A 14,822-nucleotide genomic window follows, 5' to 3' on the forward strand; every position below is an offset into this window, starting at 1 on the left:
GAGATTTACCACTAATGTTTTGGAGGCAGTGCAATGGGTGTTGAACATTTGGGAAGAAAACTGTTCGGCCCAAAAAGCAAAAATAATTTCAAAGGCCACAGTACTCTCCCCCCACCAAATACTGACTTGTCATAGAATGTTTATTTTATTTTTCATTTAAAATACATCTGGTTCTTGGAACATACTTTCCATGTTTAATTACAGTTCGTGTATTTTCTTTTCTGCTTTGCAGATCCGAGTTAACAGCAGCCGGATGATCCGAGTGACTCTGGTGGACAGTGAGCAGAAGCTAAAAGAGCTGGAGGAATTCAATGTTTGGATCTTTATGTATTCATTCTTAAAGGAGCAGCTAAATGACACATATATTAACGTAGATCTATACAGCAATGAAACATGTATTGCTGTCCACCTGGACGACATGGAAGGCACTTACAGTGTTCTCCTCTTTCGAAGTAAGATTCCGCTGGCATTCAAGAAATGGCTGGGGGTAACACAGGTCTACGGTTTGAACTTTAAATTGTGATTGAAATGAACACATGTAGCCTATGGAAAGAATTAATTCTACAACATTGTGTCCCTGTGGAATTTGCGGCTCTGGTTTAAAAACACTTTTTAAAACACAATTTCTTAAAGAATTGAAAAATAGTCATCACTTCACTATTTTTAGAAACGACCAACCATTCATTAACCATTTCAGAATAGTAGAAAAGGGGTGGCGGGATGATTTTGAGTGAGGCCCACCTACTACCACACATGCACCTACCAAGCAGGAGTGAGCAGTTTGCATGCATGGTCTCAGTGTAATACAGCTGTGTGTTCGAAAGAAAGAAGTGGTGCGACTGCTCGAGTTCCGGGCAGATTTCTTTGCGGATACTGGAATAACAAAGCATTGGCAAAGACTTTAATATGCAGTGTATTCTTGTCTTGCCATACATTTTCAATTGTCAAGCCAAAGTGTGTGTGTGTGTGTGTGTGTGTGTGTGTGTGTGTGTGTGTGTGTGTGTTTATCAACATGTTCATGTGTGTGCGAAATGCTCACAATTCCTAACAAAAACTTTAAAACAAAGCCAGCTACAGTAGGGGTAAAAAACAAATCGAGGCGAGGATTAGGACTTTCCTTCACTTTTATTCACAGCAGCCTTTCTTTCTATATTTTATGGTATTAAAACAAAACTACATTTCACATGGTACATAGGGAAAACCAAAGAGAAAATAGTCTATCCAATCAGAATGCTCCTGCATCCATAATGGTTCCTGCAGATGCTCAATCTCCCTCCTCTATATTTTATTAATATCAATGCTTACGCGGCTGTTTCTTATGTTTGATTGTATTTGTGTGTTCATTAAAGACTTTTATTGCCCTTATTAACGTTTTTTCCTTTCAGCTTTGACCGCGGGAGCCTCAATGCTCCTACACGGTCACCCTCAATGCTCCTACACGGTCACCCTCAGGTCTTGCTCGCGTGAGCAGGGTGCCCGGCGCTTTAGTGATTGCGTGCCCAGCACGTCTCTACCCCCTTCTTCCCCGGCGCACATCTTTCACTGTGTTCAGTGTAGTGCGGCCGGCAGAGGTAATTGACAAGGGGGAGGATTAGCGAGTCAATTTACGATTAGCGTTTCAGACGCTTAGTGAGCGTCTGTCTGGAGACAGACCGCCGAAAACTGATAAAAATTAGATCTATTAGTGGGACAGTCTCAGGCAGTACATCGCCTTCCCTATCAAATAACAGGGAGCAAGTCCCACATATACACCCCCCATACACCTGTCCTTAAGGGAGCGGGGGGGGGGGGGAGTAAACCCTCTCATAGGGACAGTAAATTAGGTGCTTCACCTTGTAAGATTGCCCAATCTGCCTCAAAGTATAGCACAGTGAGTGGCAGTGATAATTGCTTAACAGGATGGAAAGCTTTGAGGGGGAAGAATATATGGAAAAGGAGGAGGTTACAAACCCCCCCCCCCAACCCCCCGTACCCCAAGGGACGGGGACGACTCTCCAAACACTTCAGATGGTGACGGGGACCTCTCTAGGCCCTGGCATCCCAACCTATCTCCCCTACCGGATTCCGATCCATCCTGCACTTTGCGGAATGGTTTTCAGACCCTAAAGTTGCATCCTATATGGCCAGCAGGCTTAAGAAGCCCTTGGACAAGGAGGTGAGGAACTGCCTCAAAGCTGAGTGTCTCCGGCCGTCTTTGGAAGGGAAGGTGACCCTGACCTCAGATGGATACGAAAATGGCCACTTTCCTCGCCAAATTCGTCCACGATCCCAAGAAAGGCATTGACTGGTCCTGGCGTTCCTGTCAGGATAAGCTTTTAGATGTGGCAGGACCCTTAGCCACAATAATGGACATGGCGAAGGTCGCAAAGGCCACCGGTTCAGTGATCATCCTTGAAGCCTTATCTAGTTGGACTCAGCGGACAATATTCTTTCTGGGGAAGGCTGACTGCGCGATTTCTACTGAAAAGCGAAGGTCTCTGCTAATCTAAATCTACCCCATGCTAGGCGATCTCTCCACCTCCAAGGCAGACACAGTTGCCCAGGGCAACCTTTTTGGAGACCCGTTTATTTGGCAAATTTGGCCCATTTACTTGGCAACTGGGAACATTTGTAAATACCTTCAATTCCCTAGATAAGGCCCAAACCTCCTTTAAAAGAATCTTTAACCCCTGTTTTTACAAAACTCCGGCCGAAGAAGGGGCTCTTGACTGGTTGCCATCCACCACAAGCCCCCAGAGGAGACTCCTGCCGGGGTCAGTATCAACATTCCAGCATGTTCGGGCACAACTACCCGACCAGGACCTATGCCCGTGGCAGAGGTGGCCACAACAACTTCAATAACTCACCAGGTGAGAACTCCAAGTATAGAAGGCCTTCGGCTTGAGGGTCGTTTGGCTGTATTCTTGCGCAACTGGGAATCCCGGTCTTCAGACGCTTAGGTCCTTTAGATGGTTCAAGGATTTCATAGAGTTCTACGGTACCCCTCCCAGACCCATTCCCCCAGACCTCTGGTCTTCCCACATGATCAGCAAGCTCTGATAGATGTAGAGATGTTGAGTCTTTTGGAAAAAGGCGCCATCGTCCCCACGTCAAGACACCCTAATGGGTTCCTCAGCAACCTCTTTTTGTTGGAGAAGGGGGACGCAGGCCAGCATCCGGTGATCAACCTAAAGAAGTCTAATGGCTGGCTCCTCTATCATCATTTCAAAGTGGAAGCCATTCACCTCCTCAGGGATCTCCTGCGGAGGTTGGACTGGATGGTCCGTTTAGATTTGAAGGATGCCTATCTGGCTGTGCCGATTTTCCTACCGCACAGACGCTTTTTGCAGTTCCAGTGGAAATCTCAGGTGTTCAAGTTCACTCTCGTACTCCCCCCTTGTTTTTTCACCAAGTTGATGAGACCAGTGACAGAGTTCCTGCGGGCATGAGGCGTGCGTCTGATCGTCTATCTTGACGATATTCGCCTCATGAATCTTTGCCATCGAGCTCCGTCTCTCTAACTGCAGATGACCATAGATCTATTGGAGCCTGCTGGGCTTTGTGATCAACACGCAGAAGTCCACCCTGACCCCGTCCCAGTCCATTCAGTTTCCAGGGACCCTCTGTGTCCCTCCCCAAAAATTGTCCAAGATCAGACACGAACTACAGAGAACCCTTGCCAAACCTCAAATCACTCTACAGCATCTGGCCTGCAAAGTGGGGCTACTCTCGGCTTCCATTCAAGCGATATTTCTGGGACCCCTCCACTGCAGGGCATTGCAGCGCTTAACAATAATGCATCTCCGGAAAGGCCTCTCCTATTAAGAGTCCCGCTCTCAGTGGGGACGAAAGACGAGATCCAATGGTGGATCTCCCATATGAAGGCATGGAATGGCAGGGTGCTATTCGGCTCTCAACGTGACGTAGTGATCAAATCTGATGCCTGTGTCTCGGGAGCTCGCTGCGGCAAGTTCTCCACCGGAGGAAAATGATCTTCCAACGAAAGGCCCTTCATATCAACTGCCTGGAGTGGATGGCAGGCTCTTTCGCCCTTAGGTGCTGGATGAAGGACCAGGTTCAATGCACCGTCCTACTGAAGATGGACAAAGTAGTGGCAGTCCGTTACGTCAATCATCTCTGGGGCACTCGGTCAAAGACCCTTTCGGACCTTGCTCGGACTCTGTGGGAGTATTTCTTAAACAATCACCTATCCCTGATGGCGGAACCCGACCCGGGCCAAGATAATCATCAGAGAGCGGATTAGCACTCTTGTCACTGGAGAGCTGTCAGCCTGTGGAAATCGAACCCCTTGATCTTCAATCTGCTTCAGGAACGCTGGGGCCCATTTTCAATGGATCTCTTTGCCTCTTGCCTCGACTATGAGGTGGAGAGGTACTGCAGCTGGAGACCAGATCCCCTGGCAGTGGCAACGGACGCCTTCTTCAGGACTGGAGCCTGGAGCAGACATATGCATTCCCTCCATCTGCGATCACGCAATTGTCGGCTCATGTGCGCAGGCAGGTGGCGGATCTGGTTGTGATCACTCCAGTCTGGAGGTCGCAAGCCTGGTTTCCAGTGTTGATGGAACTTTCCTGGGATTTTCCAAACCCTCTACCCCTAGGCCCAGAGCTCCTGAGCGATTCCCCAAGGCAATCTTCATCCTTTGATGCTGGCGAGTTCCCTCCAGCTAATGGCATTGAGGATTACCGGATACTATGGAAAGTCCTGGGAATTTCAGCTGAGGCCGACATACGACCAAAGCTTGGGCGGATAGCGCCCCCAGAAGATACTGATCGGCTTGGTCCAGACTGGTATGCTGGTGTCTCCAACACCAAACTAATCTCGTGGGGGCGAAAGTTGTACACATCCTGAATGTTTTGGCGAACATGGCCTCACATGGCTTAGCCTACAGATCCATTAACACCTTCAGGTAAGCAATCTCGTCAGGACACCGTCACATGGAGGGCCATCCAGTAGGGGAACATCCGCTAGTATGCCAACTCTTAAGGGGTATTAGGATATCTCTTCCTTCAGAACAGATACTCTGTTCTATGGGATGTGAATAAGGTCCTAAATCTATTCACATCTTGCCCTTCTGAAAGGTATTTGCATAGAAAACAATTGTCAGCAAAATTGGCGATTTTGCTTTGCCTCATATCCGGTCGCATGATCTGACGTGTGGGCTTTGGACATTACATGTAGAGTCTTTACTCCATAAGTTGTAACTTTCCATATTTTTTGCAGAACAAAATGCAACTCCAGGTTGGTGTCTTATCCAGAATTTCAGGGAGTACCAAAATTATGTGCGGTCCGGGCCCTTAAAATGCACGAAGCAGTGACGGAAAAGCTTCGTCCCCACGGGGAAAGACAATTGTTTGATCGCTTTGACCAAACCTCAGAGCAGTTTCCTTCCCTACCATTGCCAGATGGATAAAATGTAATGCATCAAGCGGGTATTAATACTACTCAGTTTGGCGCCCACTCAGAGGAGTCATGGCTTCTAAGGCTTTCTACGTGGGAGCACAACTAGAAGATATCCTCAATGCAGCGGATTGGTCATCCAATTCTACCTTTAAATGGTTTTACTTCAAACCTATATCATCCCTGACAAACATAGTGGTGAACCAGCTTTAAAATAGCCTAATCCTCGCCTCCGGGCTCTGCCATAGAGTAAAAAATTCAATTCTATTAAGGACACGGAAGCGAGGATTAGCCCACCCGTTCAGCCAGACCGGAACCCACCCGCATTAAGAGTTGGAACTCAAGGTTATAACTGGACAAGAATGGTTACATGTAATTTGACTTTGTTCATCCTGATAATGTCTGCATTAAGATTATCGAATCTTTATCTCGCAGTGATCATGATGTCCTGTAATTTAAATGATGGATAGGCATACATATGAGAGAGTATCTCAAACTTCTCTTTGTGCATCTATCCAGGATCGCAGTCCAATAATCAGAAGTAATCTTAAAGTGGATATGCTGTGTTCGCAGGAAAAAAAGAGGAAGGTGGAGCATCTGCGGGAACAGTTATGAACGCAGGAGCATCCTGATTGGATAGACTGTTTTTCTCTTTGGTTTTCCCTATTTACCATGGGAAATATAGTTCTGTTTTAATACCATAGTGTTTTTAAAAGAAAGGCTGCTGTGAATAAAAGTGAAGAAGGAAAAGCCTAATTCTTGCCTCCGTGTCCTTAATAGAATTGAAACTTTCCGTTACGATAGCTAGGAAATATTTAATTATGCAATGTGAGATGGTTCACTGTGATTTTGAGATGTTAACTAGTCCCTCATGCCTTGCAGTGCAAATACTGTTTAGAAAGTGAAATTATACATTAAACGTCTAATATCATAAGGTGAAGGAGATACTCCCTTGTGCTGAGCCGAATTCCATTTAGATTCAAACAGTTCATAACCATGTTAACCGAATTTGGATAGCGAGGAGCCTAGCAGCTATAAACCTATTGCCAGGATTCCATTTGCAGCAAAAATCTTAGAGAAACTATTAAACAAACAGTTGTCCAGATATCTGATGGAGGGCAACTGGCTAGATCATTCTCAATTTAGATTCCGGGAAGGTCACGGGACGGAAACAGCTTTGCTGACCGCGGTGGAAGAACTTAGGAGTGTGTTGGATGATGGTGGGAAGGCCGCCTTGGTTCTATTAGACCTATCGGCGGCCTTCGACACGGTCAGCCATGATACACTCCTGATCCGTCTGACTGAGGCAAGGGTCCATGACTCGGCCTCAGCCCTCCTTGCTTCCTATATGCATAATAGAACTTTCTCGGTTGAGCTGGGAGAGGCGAAATCCAATTCTTTTAGCTCACCTTGTGGGGTACCCCAGGGGCCCTCCCTGAGCCCTACCCTTTTTAATTTATATGTGGCCCCTTTGGCTGAAATTATAAGGGAATGTGGTTTCACTCCAGTGTCGTATGCCGACGACACTCAGATAGTGGTGTCCATCAGTAAGGAAGTGAACAAGACGGCAGAAAAATTTAAATACTGTATGTCACAGGTCAGCCAGTGGATGCTGGACAATTGCCTGAAGCTAAATGGGGATAAGAGCGAAGTGCTGCTGCTGGGAGGTAATTCTAACATCTGGTCCCCAGCCTGGTGGCCTGACAGCTTGGGCAGTTGTCCAGAGCCAGCAGAAAAGGTGAAAAATTTGGGAATGACCTTTGATACCAAACTCTCTTTCGACGCCCAAGCTAGTAAATTGGCATCTTCAGTCTGGTTTATCTTAAAGATGATTAAAAAATTACTACCTTACATACCAGATGATACTCGAAAGACGGTAGTGACGGCATTAGCATTATCTAGATTAGATTATGGGAATGCTTTATATGCCGGAGCAAGAGCACAGATTTTATCTAAGTTACAACGCCTGCAAAATGCAGCTGCAAGGTTGGTACTTGGTATTCCCAAATATGAGCCAATTGCACATAAACTAAAAATCTTACATTGACTTCCAATTGCAAAAAGAGTGCAATTTGAATCACTGTGTTTGGCATACAAGGCTGTTCAGGGATCAGGCTCAAAGTTCTTGAGAACCAATTTGAAACTGTATGAACCTTCCAGATTGCTTAGATCAAGCCAATTGAAACTAATTAGAGACCCGAAAATCAAACGGGCCAATTGGGGTGAAAGGAGCTTTTTTGTACACACAGCACGGACTTGGAACCTGCTGCCACTCATTATAAAAAAATAGCCCATCTCTAGGCTCTTTAAGAAAAGCTGTGAAAACTTGGCTTTTTACTGCTACATGTTAGATGACCCGTTCAAGAGGACTGCTGTCAGTCATTAGCGCCAAGACTCCTTCGGGCATTCGCGCGCTTTAGAAGTTGATAAATCAAATAAAATAAAATCATGTCTTCAGACTCTTGTACTGTCAAGCCCGACCTAAATGCTGTGTGATGTGGCAATATTGGAAATGGATCTCACACCTCATCTTTAAGTACTTCTGAATGTAAAGTGCAGACATGGGTATTTTGAGCTCTTAAGATTGTTGTGTTATGTTCTTATTTTAAGTGCACACAGAAATCTACCCATTTATAAATTGTTACTTGAAAGTCAGTGGGCCGAGTGTACTAAATGATTTTGAGTATGCAAACCTTGCTATTCACTAAATTAGTGTTTACAACTGCAAAAAGGAGTTTCAAGAAGTACTAAACTCATTTTGTGATTCAGTAAACCCTTGCTGAATGGCAAAATGGGTCTACCGAATCATTATGAATCACATTTGTGCTCGCAAACCATAATAAAGTACAGACTCCTGAAAGGAAGTGGTAACCTATTTGCAAACGGGATGATGTCCATGTTGGATAGTTTCCTATTAGGGAGTTGTCAGGTGGGCTCGGGCAGGATGGTTGTGGGCAGTGGAACAGTGACCACTGTCTCCTCCCCACCCCCAATGTCTTCCCAAACTGAAGTTTTTTTGTTGTTGCTTTTTTTTTTACATTAAATAAAGCACCACCAATTCCAGGCTTCTTTACAAAAAATTACTCGTTGGGAGTGCAGATGTAGGAATGGTGGTCTGCTGTTCATTGCAGACTACTATTTCTATGTTTTTAGCCACTGGATGAGGGTTAAAAAAAACAACCTGCCTCGTTCATTGGGCAGATCATTCAGCCTCCCTTCCCTGAATAGCACTACAACATGCCTGAATCACGTTATCTACTGGGTGACGAAATGTCTTTTACAATACCAACCAAGGGTGAGGTCATATTTACTTTGAAGAACAGCCTGGATCAATGACCAGCTGAAATTAAAAGTACCTGGACATAACCAGTGCCTCTAAAAAAAATATATATATTTTTTGGGAGAAAGTTGCATCAACACTGTCTTGGCTATGCATCCCTGTCTATATCCTCTCAGGCAATGCAGTTAGAACAATGTCCCCTTTAAATGCCCCAGTTGATTCCCTCCTCCTGCACAAACATAACTTTTTTCCATAAGTAAAAATGATACTTCTATTGTGGCAATAGTGGTCTCCATTGGAATTTAACAATGTACTGAAATTATTTTCATGCTTTTTTTCCTCTTGATGGTATTTACAGAAGAGCTGGCTGTGTGTCTCATAATAGTCTTGCCTAAACACTTTGGACATTGGAATTTTTAATGTATTATATTTGGGCATTTATCTCGAACTGTTTCCAACACGTCACATGAAAGCGCTTTCGGTTCTAATTCACCAATTTCCAACAGTCTTCTATACTCTAAAATAAAACTTGTGACTGCTTGACGGATCCTCTGTAATACGGGAATTGGAAAGTAGCACTCCTTGCTTTCTAATGTCCTCTGTGTACCAATGCTGTTCTAATTTTATGTCTGATAGTAATTTGACCATGAATTATATGATTAATATCTAGCCAGTTTTGCTCTGACGTAAGATCTGGTCCTCGGAACACACTAAGCTTAATCGCTCTATTATAGTGGACTGTCTTAGATTTACATCAGCTTTAAAAATAATCCATTGGCTCAGATTTGTACGTGACTTTTTGGTCGACATTGGCCACTCCGAGTTTTTTGACCATCCGGAGCTGACTAGCAGTATTCAAAGAAAAGCTCTTAAATTAAAATGCTTTTCCCTACTAGAGGATCTGAGGCTATCCACTGAGATTCTGAACCCCTTGGTGCGGAAGTACCAGCTAATTCTGACCAGCCATGATGTGCAACCTTATCTAGCTAAAGTAAACAACCATGGGTACAGATTGGTACAGATTCGTCCTGACTAGGTAACTATCACAAATATTAATAATTGGGCCTCTGATCTCCCGTTATGTCCATGTGTCAATGTTTCTAAGCAGAGCACTATTCATGCCCTGTTTTTTGGTTGTATTACACAGAGTTGAGAAAATGTTTCATTTAGCCGCTGCTAAAACAACTTGGATTTGTGCAATGTAGCCCAGCTTTTATCTATTTTCAAACGCTACCGAGCCTGTACATATGTGTTGTGTTGTCACAATATTTATTGGCTGTTAAGACGTAGGAAGCAGCTGTAGAAATGTTATTGTCAACCAGGGAGGACTCTGCCTGTTTTTATTCACGGTGTTCCTATTCTTCTCATTTTAGTGACCTGTTTCTATTTTTTAACGATGTGTTTTTAACTTAGTGATGTAATTCTATGTAGCTTTTATGATGCACATCGTGTTTTTGAATACAGCTTATTTGATTGATCATTATTAATTTGTTATAAAAAGCAACATTATTGTATTTCTCAACAGAAAGCGACCCATACCTCTTCTTGGTGTTTCTCGTGGGACTGTTGCTATTTTTTTATGGTGACTCTCTGAGCCGGTATGTATTTATTGCACTAAAGTAAGTGGTTACGTATTTTGTTCTTTGCCCCCCAATGATCATCTTATCTTATTCGAGAGTGTATCACAATTTGCTAACTGATGGGGATGGAGTGAAGTGATGGCATGGTTGTATTATGTGATGTTTTTTTCCCCAGTGGTCTTAACAGTAATTGCTTTTGATGTTTATTGAGGTGCTAATTCCTTTTTAGCTGTCATTTACAGCCTGAGCACATTTCCTGTCTGTTTGCGAAAGGCCTGTGGACCATCCCCATTTCTAGCTGTTGGTTGTCTTTCTTGTAACCCTCATTTGCATGCTTATTATTTCATGCTTTTCCTTCCTTTATGTGCTTGTCCCTTTACTGGAGCATAGCCTCTCTACCGTCCTTTTAATTCGATATTTCCTATGTTCACATACAGTGAGCTACCTTTTTTCTTTCATCACTCGAGTGTGTGTTTTCTTGCACTCTCATGTGCTGCTCCTTCCCCAAATAACTCTTTCCCCCTGCCCACACCGTGTTGGTTCTTCGTTCTCATACCTTCTCTCTCCATAGTGTGCTGTTCATCATTTTAAAAAAACTCACCACTGCACTACATGCTGCTCTCCGAGACCCACACCTCCATGTCTTTTTAAACATTTTTTTTTATTTCTCCCCAACCCACTCTGCCATTGCTTTATTCCATCGGCTCTCCCTACCCACTTCTCTATTGCTCCCCCACACCTCCTTGGTCCTACAAATAAAATGGTTTTTCTCTTCGCTTTTCAGAGCGCACAGCACCTGCCATATGCTCCTGAGCGTCTGGTTTCCTTTAAAAAATGTTTTAAAGTGCTTTAGTACATTAATATTTAAAAACAAAATGGTGCCTGTCACTCCATAAGCATGCACATTCATGGTGATGCCTGTTCGTGCCTACAGAATGATTTGGCCTCTAGCTGCTTCATGATGCCTATGCGCTCCCATTGTGTGCTTTTTTTTGTGTGACTACTGCACTCAATACATTTTAAAAAAAAGCATTGGCAAGGTCAACAAAGTGAAACCTATTGACTTTGCCAAAGTTTATTTCTCAAGAGCATGCTATGCTGTCATTTTCTGCCTACCCATTGTCTTGTGCTGGAAGCTGCAGGCAGTTACAATCAGACCAGATCCGAACAACGCATTTGTGCAGTATGACTACGCTTTCAAGCAGATGGCAAAGTTCTCTAGGTCATACGGACAGTGAGTTAATTTTTTTCTGCTGACATCGGAGTGTTTGCTACAGATCACAAGTTTGAATCTAAACTGGTCAGACTCCGTTTCATCCTTGAGAGGTTTATAAAGTACCATTATGTGGGGCATTCATGTGGATATCATGCGAGGTTAAGAGCAGTTTCTCGGGTCTGGTCGTTACAGGGGAGGGTCATGCTGCTGTATTTACTTTTTTTCATATATTTGTGAGATTTATCTTGTATTTGTGAGTTTTATCTTGTATATCACTGAATCTATTGATGAATTGTAGTCTTTTATTGTCTTGTTTGAACTGCTTTTATGGTCTGTGACCGAAATAAAATATTATCATTACTTTTACAAATAATATAAAACAGGGTAATACTGAAATTATTAAATGCAGCGCTCCTACACAATACATTGTGGTCTCAACAACTAGATAGAAACAAATATGTAAATTTTATTGTTGGCAGACTCCATTGGTCTTGTACTTGGTCCTGATGGCACTACTTTTTCATGTTGCCATGCTGGGCATCATAAAGTGGGACTGCAGATTTGGTGGTCCTATCGGTGATTCATCAGCAAGATACTGGTGGAAAATTAACAAAAATATTGCTATGCTTGCGTGGACTCTCGTTGGATTATGTTGATGAAACTGTGAGGCAGAAAAGAGAGAAAAGCCGAAAACAAAAGGGAACATTTAGGTTCATTGTCCCATTTACTTTACGAAGACTGGTTTTCTGTTTGACAAATGTCCTGGATGCAGAATGTGCGAGAAGGTTAGTGACAATATAAGGCAAAAAGTTGATTGAAGGAATTGCAAGACTGAGCAGCTCCACACAATAGCTTAAACAAGCATTTACAATGCAGCGGTCTCGCCTTTGCAAAAGTTACAGCTATTGGCATTGTAAATGACAAAATATTTATTTATGTGTTGGTTTTGAAAACCGATAAATAAATTGCATTGTCATTTACACTGCCAATAGCTTAATCTCTCGCAAATGCAAAACCTATTGCACTTGCACCCACACACAGAGAGCCACACAGAGCCACACACACACAGAGCCACACACACACACAGAGCCACACACACACACAGAGCCACACACACACACAGAGCCACACACACACACAGAGCCACACACACACACAGAGCCACACACACACACAGAGCCACACACACACACAGAGCCACACACACACACAGAGCCACACACACACAGAGCCACACACACACACAGAGCCACACACACACAGAGCCACACACACACAGAGCCACACACACACAGAGCCACACACACACAGAGCCACACACACACAGAGCCACACACACACAGAGCCACACACACACAGAGCCACACACACACAGAGCCACACACACACAGAGCCACACACACACAGAGCCACACACACACAGAGCCACACACACACAGAGCCACACACACACAGAGCCACACAGAGCCTGAGACACACACGCTGAGCCACACACGCTGAGCCACACACGCTGAGCCACACACGCTGAGCCACACACGCTGAGCCACACACGCTGAGCCACACACGCTGAGCCACACACGCTGAGCCACACACGCTGAGCCACACACACTGAGCCACACACACTGAGCCACACACACTGAGCCACACACGCGCGCAGAGCCCCACACGCGCGCAGAGCCCCACACGCGCGCAGAGCCCCACACGCGCGCAGAGCCCCACACGCGCGCAGAGCCCCACGCGCGCGCAGAGCCCCACGCGCGCGCAGAGCCCCACGCGCGCGCAGAGCCCCACGCGCGCGCAGAGCCCCACACGCGCGCGCAGAGCCCCACACGCGCGCGCAGAGCCCCACACGCGCGCGCAGAGCCCCACACGCGCGCGCAGAGCCCCACACGCGCGCGCAGAGCCCCACACGCGCGCGCAGAGCCCCACACGCGCGCGCAGAGCCCCACACGCGCGCGCAGAGCCACACACACACACACGCGCAGAGCCACACACACACACACGCGCAGAGCCACACACACACACTCACGCGCAGAGCCACACACACACACTCACGCGCAGAGCCACACACACACACACTCACGCGCAGAGCCACACACACACACTCACGCGCAGAGCCACACACACACACTCACGCGCAGAGCCACACACACACACTCACGCGCAGAGCCACACACACACACTCACGCGCAGAGCCACACACACACACTCACGCGCAGAGCCACACACACACACACACGCGCAGAGCCACACACACACACTCACGCGCAGAGCCACACACACACACTCACGCGCAGAGCCACACACACACACACACGCGCAGAGCCACACACACACACACACGCGCAGAGCCACACACACACGCGCAGAGCCACACACACACACACACGCGCAGAGCCACACACACACACACACGCGCAGAGCCACACACACACGCGCGCAGAGCCACACACACACACACACGCAGAGCCACACACACACGCGCGCAGAGCCACACACACACACACACACACGCGCAGAGCCACACACACACACACACACACGCGCAGAGCCACACACACACACACGCGCGCAGAGCCACACACACACACACACGCGCGCAGAGCCACACACACGCGCGCAGAGCCACACACACACACACACACACGCGCAGAGCCCCACACACACACACACACGCGCAGAGCCCCACACACGCGCGCAGAGCCCCACACACGCGCGCAGAGCCCCACACACGCGCGCAGAGCCCCACACACGCGCGCAGAGCCCCACACGCGCGCAGAGCCCCACACACGCGCAGAGCCCCACACACGCGCAGAGCCCCACACACGCGCGCAGAGCCCCACACACGCGCGCAGAGCCCCACACACGCGCGCAGAGCCCCACACACGCGCGCAGAGCCCCACACACGCGCGCAGAGCCCCACACACGCGCGCAGAGCCCCACACACGCGCGCAGAGCCCCACACACGCGCGCAGAGCCCCACACACTGAGCCACACACCCACACTGAGCCACACACCCACACTGAGCCACACACCGCCACACACCCACACGGAGCCACACACCCACACACGAAGCCACACACCCACACACGAAGCCACACACACACACACGAAGCCACACACACACACACGAAGCCACACACACACACACGAAGCCACACACACACACACACACACACACACACACACACGGAGCCACACACACACACACACGGAGCCACACACACACACACACACACACACACACACGGAGCCACACACACACACACACACACACACACACACACGGAGCCACACACACACACACACACACACACACGGAGCCACACACACGGAGCCACACACA

At 46.8% G+C, this 14,822-nt stretch overlaps 1 protein-coding gene across 1 annotated transcript in view; it reads left to right on the top strand.

Moving 5' to 3' along the window:
* NEMP1 (nuclear envelope integral membrane protein 1) overlaps nucleotides 1-14,822 on the top strand; it is a 323,363-nt gene that overhangs the window by 119,535 nt on the left and 189,006 nt on the right. The window contains exons 3-4 of the mRNA XM_078689000.1: nucleotides 233-452; nucleotides 10,206-10,278. Of these exons, the coding sequence (XP_078545126.1) occupies nucleotides 233-452; nucleotides 10,206-10,278 (293 nt within the window). The remainder of the gene's footprint in view (nucleotides 1-232; nucleotides 453-10,205; nucleotides 10,279-14,822) is intronic.

This window comes from Lissotriton helveticus, chromosome 1_1, assembly GCF_964261635.1.
Source record: "Lissotriton helveticus chromosome 1_1, aLisHel1.1, whole genome shotgun sequence".
NCBI classification, from domain to species: domain Eukaryota; kingdom Metazoa; phylum Chordata; class Amphibia; order Caudata; family Salamandridae; genus Lissotriton; species Lissotriton helveticus.